Source organism: Pygocentrus nattereri, chromosome 17 (assembly GCF_015220715.1).
Source record: "Pygocentrus nattereri isolate fPygNat1 chromosome 17, fPygNat1.pri, whole genome shotgun sequence".
NCBI lineage: Eukaryota > Metazoa > Chordata > Actinopteri > Characiformes > Serrasalmidae > Pygocentrus > Pygocentrus nattereri.
The window spans coordinates 24291466-24299987 of record NC_051227.1 but is presented as its reverse complement, the minus strand read 5'-3'; the positions used below and the strand labels follow the sequence as shown (position 1 = coordinate 24299987).

At 41.2% G+C, this 8522-nt stretch overlaps 1 protein-coding gene across 1 annotated transcript; it reads right to left on the bottom strand.

Moving 5' to 3' along the window:
- Positions 1 to 506: 506 nt before the first annotated feature.
- LOC108416720 (olfactory receptor 10G4-like) lies at positions 507 to 1442 on the bottom strand. The gene has a single exon (XM_017689612.2). The coding sequence runs from the start codon at positions 1440 to 1442 to the stop codon at positions 507 to 509; it is 936 nt and encodes a 311-aa protein (XP_017545101.2).
- Positions 1443 to 8522: the final 7080 nt, after the last annotated feature.

Below are 8522 nucleotides of genomic sequence, written 5' to 3'. Positions count from 1 at the left end.
ATGGGGGTCCTGACCACTGAAGAACAGGGTAAAAATGGATGCTCTCTCTCTCTCTCTCTCTCTCTCTCTCTCTCTCTCTCTATGTATGTATAACTACACCAATTTTGGTTCTATTATTTATGAGCAATAATGAAAACTAGTTGAAAAATCAATTTAAAGCTACGTAATACATAAAAGCTACATAATACATTTGAATCTACACAATGCATAATAGCCACATAGTCAATAAAAAGGTAGGTAAATAAATAAATAAATACGTTAAACTTCAGAGTGCTAAAATGTGAGAAGTAAGGAGAAGTGTCTGACAAACAAGAATGGAATGAAAATGTAAAATAATTTGACAGACACTTTAGAAGAGCAATAAAGTAAACGTGGTCAAGAAAATTCAGTGATGAAACATAACGCACCTTCATTGCGAACTGTTTCTGATGTGTGTGAGCAAAAAGGGAACGAGGAAAAAACAAAAATTCTGCATTTCTAATGTATTTAAATCTACTCTTCTTTGTTCATTTACATAATTTCATTATTTTGAGTAATTTATTCCTGATCTCCTTGGTTCTGAAACAGTATATGAAAGGATTTATTACAGCAGGCCCAAGAACTGACCCAAGCATCAGCCCATTTCGTTCCTCAACTGTTAAAACTACACCAATCCTGGTCAGCACTATTCGTGTGAATGTGGGTGCATAGAAGCAGGTTATGACTATCAAGTGACTAAAACAAGTATTAAATGCTTTTTTCTTGTCACTCTGTGAAGACATTCTCACAACAACAATAACAATCTTTATATAGGTCAAGCAGATGAAACTGAATGTTCCAAAAATAAGAACAGATGTTAAAATTGATATCATATTAAAATATGGTTCAGGATCTACACAAGTTGCCCTGATAACAGATGCATAGTCACAAAACATGTACTTCACAGCTGAGTAGCAGATTTGTAGAGGGAGAACAGTAGCAGGCAGCATTGCCATTATTGCTGAACCTGCCAACCAAAGTACAATAGAGATCAGAACACAACGTACATTTGTCAGAATAGAATGGTACCGCAGAGGACTGCTTATAGCAATAAAGCGGTCAAATGCCATGATAGAAATAGCAAACCCTTCCATCAAACTACACAAATGAAATACAAACATTTGAACCATACAGGGTGCAAAAGACATGGATTTATATCCAACTATAAGGGTACCTATCATAGTTGGACATGTACTGGTACAGAGGACGATGTCTACAAATGCTAAATTACAGATAAACAGATACATTGGCTGGTGTAAATGTTTATCCATAACAATGATGTATATATTTGCAGTGTTAGCAATCATAATAGAAATGTACAGTATCAGCAGCACAACACCAACAATTAGTGGATTTTGCACTGAGTCAAATCCTTTAAAAACAAATTCAGTGATGGCTTGTCTGGAAGTGTTTCGAACCGACATGGTATGTTATTTTCACTGTCAATTTTGCACCAAAAAAATCTCCCCTGTAATACCCAGAGTGCGCATTAATTTTATTGTAATGCACAATGAATAGGAATGATGACACATATGTCCATAGAATGTTTGAAGTTCCTGAAGCATCACTGCTTCAAGTCTGTTCTAAAATCTATGATTGTGTTGATCAATATTAGGTGTCAGAAACTGATAGTAACTTCATGCTTCATATAAAAATCTGTCAAATCAAAAAAGTCATCTGCAAAAGAAAGATGTTGGTCCTCTATTTATATCTGTTAGAGGACAGTATGAAGGAGCTAGTTAGTTAATGAGATGACCCTTTTTCCCCGCCTCTCTTTTGTACATGTGTTTTTTCATGATCCAGGAAGGACTGTAAAATTAAATAAACAAGTTCCACTAAGGATAAGCCTGCAGTGCAAACACACTAAAATACCACTCCATTTCCATTTCAGTATTAGGACCTGTTTTTTTATTTAGTTTGATTCTTAGTTAGTAAATGTAGTTCTTATTCTTTTTTGTATTTTAAGGTTAACCGCTATAATTAAGTGATGCTTTTTTGATCCCACAAATGGGGAAATTCCACCTCCACATTTAACCCATCCGTGAAGTGAAACACCACATACATACTAGTGAATACACACACACTAGGGGGCAGTGAGCACACTTGTCCGGAGCGGTGGGCAGCCCTATCCACGGTGCCCGGGGAGCAGTTGGGGGTTAGGTGTCTTGCTCAAGGACACCTCAGTCATGGACTGTCAGCCCTGGGGATCAAACCGGCAACCTTCTGGTCACAGGGCCAGCTCCCTAACCTCCAGCCCATGACTGCCCCCATTAATTTTAGTAAATGAGAATCAATCACTCAATTTTAGTTTAACCTTTATTTAAACCCATTTTTATAGAATATTTTTCAAAGTTTAGAAACACTTGTTTTCATTAAAATTTTCATTAAAAAACTATATCAAATCTTAATCTGTTATTTTGTGTTATCTCTAAACCAACAATACAGATCTAAATAATAAACTGGACAAGTGTTTTTTTACATGTCTTATTTAGTGTTTTGGGACTTTATTGATTAATGAATAATGCACTGTAATAATCTGTTTAGAAACAAATTATCTACCTTCTGTTTTGATCACTGCTTTTGAAACAAAGCATTGTGGATATTAATTTTATCTGGCATAAAGTTAACAGCATTCCACAGTAACTGTAGGAAGCTATTACTCTTTCACATGGGTAATTCAAGTGGCTCGAAGACCCTGGATAAAACCACCTAGATGAATTTTGTGGACATAGTTGTTTTTTCAACACGTTTTTCATCCAGGGGTGCTTTTCTACTCCCTTTATCTGATGGGATTGCTCTGTTTTCAGCCAGGTAAGGTGGGTCATGCCCCCTGGATGCATTTTTGACGGCTTTTGCCCCCAAAATAGCCACCTAGGCAAATTTTAAGAACATAGTCATTTTTTGACGTTTTTCGACCTCGTTTATCTACGGCACTTATAGGCCAACATCAGTGTGGTCAATGGCGGGCCCCCATAGCAAAATCACTCTGTCGGATTTAAACCCTTATTTCTCCTTGACGGAACCACTTATCCTCACAGGCCTGGTATCATTTGAAGCGGCCGGGTCTGCGCTTTCGAACGACACCAACCTCCTAACCCCTGGGAACTGGAGTTATAAGCTCCAGAACCCGGGGACCCGCACCTTCCTGACTTCCAGGGCAAATAACTTCTGAACCTAACAACCTAGCAAGACCCTGTTTGAACACAATCCGTGTATCTTGCCCCTTTCCCGAATACTATTGGAACCATGGCAATAGCTCCATCAGAACCGGAGATCCATGGACAAGGAGCAGATGCAGCAGCTCCACGGTCCTCAGAGGGGAAACCTCACACCCCCACGAGTTATTTATCGTTTAGCTTACAATGATTTGTGGCTGCTTAAATTTTTGCATTCATTAAACAACAAAACTGATCTAAAGTTCACTTCTATCAGGCATGTCACTTATTTTAAATTTTAAAAAATCTTTTTCACAGTGTGATAAACATTTAGACTTGTAAACCAAAGTACCTGTGTAATTCAATGTGCTAAGCATTTGCTCATTTATCCAGAAATCATGAGCTCAGATACCATCAACACCACAGCCATCGCCAATAGTCCAAGAGTGTTAAACACCACCTCTCCCTGAGCCTCATGGCACTGTACAACATTCCCACCCAGGGGCGGGGCTTCAGGGGGGCTGGGAGGACGGCACACCCCCCGGCCCAGGCCTAGAGGGGGCCCGGATGGCATGGGAGAGGATAAGATTTCAAGTAGCCGGGCCTCTATCACGTCCGAAGAGAGCTGGAGAAGGTGGGCCCTCTCCTGATTGTATCCAGATGAGCACGGTATAGGTCCAAAGGCATAGCCTACCTTACATCACCCATCATTCAAGTTTTACACGGGGCTTTTAAAGGTTGCCACAGTCAGGACTGAGTCAAGGTTTCTAAAAACTTTACAAGACCCACTGACTTTAGTGATGTAGTAGGTATGAAGTATTGAATAAAATGTTGTTCTGCATGATTGGCCCCCAGCTTCCCTGGCCAGCTGCTTTGTTTCAGAACCTCTTTTCGGGACCAGATAACAAAGCAAAAATCTGTTGCGGATCTGGCAAAAATGCTCCTTGTCAACCATCCAGCAGTAACTTCTACAACCCCGATTCCAATGAAGTTGGGACATGGTGTAAAACATAAAGAAAAAACAGAATACAATGATTTGCAGATCCTTTTCAACCTATATTCAATTGAATGCACTACAAAGACAAGATATTTAATGTTCAAATGGCTAAACTTTATTTTTTTTCTGCAAATATTCACTCATTTTGAATTTGATGCCTGCAACACGTTCCAAAGAAGTTGGGACGGGGGCAACAAAAGACTGGGAAAGTTGAGGGATGCTCAAAAAACACCTGTTTGGAACATTCCACAGGTGAGCATGTTAATTGGAAACAGCTGAGTGTCATGATTGGGTATAAAGGGAGCATCCCTGAAAGTCTCAGTCATTCACAAGCAAGGATGGGGCGAGGTTCACCACTTTGTGAACAACTGCGTGAGCAAATAGTCCAACAGTTTAAGAACAACGTTTCCCAACGTATAATTGCAAGGAATTTAGGGATTTCATCATCTACAGTCCATAATATCATCAAAACATTCAGAGAATCTGGAGAAATCTCTGCAAGTAAGCGGCAAGGCAGAAAACCAGCATTGAATTCCCGTGACCTTCGATCCCTCAAGCGGCACTGCATTAAAAACCAACATCATTGTGTAATGGATATTACCACATGGGCTCAGGAACACTTCAGAAAACCATTGTCAGTGAACACAGTTCGTCGCTCCATTTACAAGTACAAGTTCAAACTCTGCCATGCAAAGCGAGAGCCATATACACCCAGAAACACCGCCGGCTTCTCTTGGCCGAGCTCATCTGAGATTAAGATTAAGAGACCCTTATTAGTCCCACAATGGGGAAATTTGACCTCTGCATTTAACCCATCCATGAAGGGAAACACCACATACACACTAGTGAGCACACACACACTAGGGGACAGTGAGCACACTTGCCCGGAGCAGTGGGCAGCCCAATCCGCAGCGCCCGGGGAGCAGTTGGGGGTTAGGTGTCTTGCTCAAGGACACCTCAGTCATGTGATGTCGGCTCTGCGGATCGAACCGGCGACCTTCCGGTCACGAAGCTGGATCCCTAACCTTCGTGAACGGAAGGTCGCCGGTTCAATCCCCAGAGCCAGAGAGATGGACTGACACAAAGTGGAAAAGTGTCCTGTGGTCTGACGTGTCCACATTTCAAATTGTTTTTGGAAATCGTGGACATTGTGTCCTCCGGGCCAAAGAGGAAAAGGACTGTCTGGATTGTTATCAGTTCAAAAGTTCAAAAGCCAGCATCTCTGATGGTGTGGGGGTGTGTTAGTGCCCATGACATGGGTAACTTGCACATCTGTGAAGCCACCATTAATGCTGAAAGGTACATACAGGTTTTGGAGCAACGTATGCTGCCATCCAAGCAACGTCTTTTTCAGGGACGTCCCTGCTTATTTCAGCAAGACAATGCCAAGCCACATTCTGTACGTGTTACAACAGCGTGGCTTTGTAGTAAAAGAGTGTGGGTACTAGACTGGCCTGCCTGCAGTCCAGACCTGTCTCCCATTGAAAATGTGCATTATGAAGCGCAAAATACGACAATGGAGACCCCGGACTGTTGAGCAACTGAAGTTGTACATCAAGCAAGAATGGGAAAGAATTCCACCTACAAAGCTTCAACAATTAGTGTCCTTAGTTCCCAAATGTTTATTGAGTGTTGTTAAAAGGAAAGGTGATGTAACACAGTGGTAAACATGCCCCTGTCCCAACTTCTTTGGAATGTGTTGCAGGCATCAAATTCAAAATGAGTGAATATTTGCAAAAAGTTACAAAGTTTATCCGTTTGAACATTAAATATCTTGTCTTTGTAGTGTATTCAATTGAATATAGGTTGAAAATGATTTGCAAATCAGCATATTCTGTTTTTATTTATGTTTAACACAATATCCCAACTTCATTGGAATTAGGGTTGTACATTCAGTGAGGTTTGCACTGCCCTCCTTTTATTTTTGACTCTTCCCGTCACCGTTGCAACCTCTGAGTGCTCATTCTCCAAGTTAAAACTCATTAAAAACCAATTGAGGAGCACAGTGGGACAGGAGAGACTTAGTGGACTTGCCGTGTTGAGCAAAGAAAATGGACATACAGAGCATCGTGGTATGAGTTCGCGGAGCGCAAGGCTCATCGTATGCCTTTCAAATAGTAATGAATAGGCCTAAAGTACTTGTGTTTGTGAACATGTGGGCCGCTGAGCCAGTTTTACCAAACTTAAAAGCTACTGTTTTGAAATAGATAAAGTGGGTGTAAAAATGATCCGATCGCTATCCGTGGTGCTGAACTGCTTTGAATTTGTGTTGTTTTATCATTAGTTACCATGTAGCCTAATGTTTTTGTTGTGCCCAGTCATTTGCCCCGCCCCTGGCCCGGCTCTGATTTGTTCCGCCAGTGCTCCCACCTAACAGAGCAGTTTTTGTAATGACCTGGTTTTTGTGCTTTTTAAGTGGTGGGTCAGTTCTAGCTGTGATGGTTTGAAGGTGGCTGAGATATGGCCCTGTAATGGCAGTAAACAGGCTGGGTTCTGTCAACCGCATCTGGCCCACTTCTATGCCATCATTCCATGTGGTATGTAGGCCACATGTAAATGACAAATGTGGCCCAGGTTTGGGCCATAAAAAATGTGCTATCTGGGCAACTCTTCCACTTATACTACCTCTATGTCGATCTTGACATCAACATATTAAACAAGCATTGTGCACTGTGGTTGCTCCCACATGTTTCCATCATAGATTTTAAAGAAGTATTTTGGTTGGCTATTAAAATCTACCTGGCCAAGGGCACAGGGCTTGTGCTGACCAGATGACACTCTTATCTAGAGCAACTTACAATTTGATCCTTTTTACACAGGTAAGCAAAGGTAGTGTTAGGAGTCTTGCCCAAGGACTCTTATCGGTGTAGTGTGGAGTGTTTACCCAGGTGGCGATTGAACCCTAGTCTACAGCATAGAAGGCTGAGGTTGTACCCCTTAGACCAACCAACCACTACATCACCCCCATTTCTGTGAGCCATGAAGTTGTCCCAGAGTGCTTTTAAACAACGACCATCTTTCCTGTGCAGAAAAAAATCTACTGAGGCTATTGCTCTGTGAATAGCACATTACAGGTTTGGTGAAACCAGTAATTTCTGGAGTTTAACGCGCAGCTGTGTAAACCAGATGTACTGTCAAATTATGTCATGATCAGTCCTACTTAAACAAACCACTGGATAAAAATTACTTTTTTCTTTTTTCAAAGCTTTCAAATATATCAGGCAACATATGAAATTTCACTTTAGAATTTCATTCATAATCAAATATTTAAGATCAAAACAAGAAAACTGCCTTACTTGAATTAATTTATACTTACATCATGTATTAACAGCCTTTTTTTCAGGCCTAAACTAACAACAATGAAAATTACATTGTGCAAGTCACTGGCCCAAACCATGCATGAAAACATGTGGAAAATAAGCAGCTTGCTTAGAGGTGTGTCTGCTATAGTTTCCAGGTGCCACTGATGGAAATGAACAAATCCACTTAATGTCTAATCTGTAAGAAAAATAAAATACTACATACCACAACTCAAATAGGAAAAGTACCTGCCTTATGAGGGTCCATGGGGGTCTTGACCACTGAAGAATATATAAATATATATATAGTGTATATATATATATATATATATATATATATATACTGCTCAAAAAAATAAAGGGAACACTCAAATAACACATCCTAGATCTGAATGAATGAAATATTCTCATTGAATACTTTGTTCTGTACAAAGTTGAATGTGCTGACAACAAAATCACACAAACATCAATGGAAATCAAATTTATTAACCAATGGAGGCCTGGATTTGGAGTCACACACAAAATTAAAGTGGAAAAACACACTACAGGCTGATCCAACTTTGATGTGATGTCCTTAAAACAAGTCAAAATGAGGCTCAGTATTGTTTGTGGCCTCCACGTGCCTGTATGACCTCCCTACAATGCCTGGGCATGCTCCTGATGAGGTGGCGGATGGTCTCCTGAGGGATTTTCTCCCAGACCTGGACTAAAGCATCTGCTAACTCCTGGACAGTCTGTGGTGCAACGTGGTGTTGGTGGATGGAGCGAGACATGATGTCCCAGATGTGCTCAATCGGATTCAGGTCTGGGGAACGGGCTTAGCTTCAATGCCTTCATCTTGCAGGAACTGCTGACACACTACAGCCACTCCACATTAGGTCTAGCCTTGTCCTGCATTAGGAGGAACCCAGGGCCAACCGCACCAGCATATGGTCTCACAAGGGGTCTGAGGATCTCACCTCGGTACCTAATGGCAGTCAGGCTACCTCTGGCGAGCACATGGAGGACCGTGCGGCCCTCCAAAGAAATGCCACCCCACATCATTACTGACCC

Bases quoted from the DNA above. Each gene is read 5' to 3' on its own strand.
- LOC108416720 (XM_017689612.2), bottom strand. From the start codon at position 1,442: ATGTCGGTTCGAAACACTTCCAGACAAGCCATCACTGAATTTGTTTTT.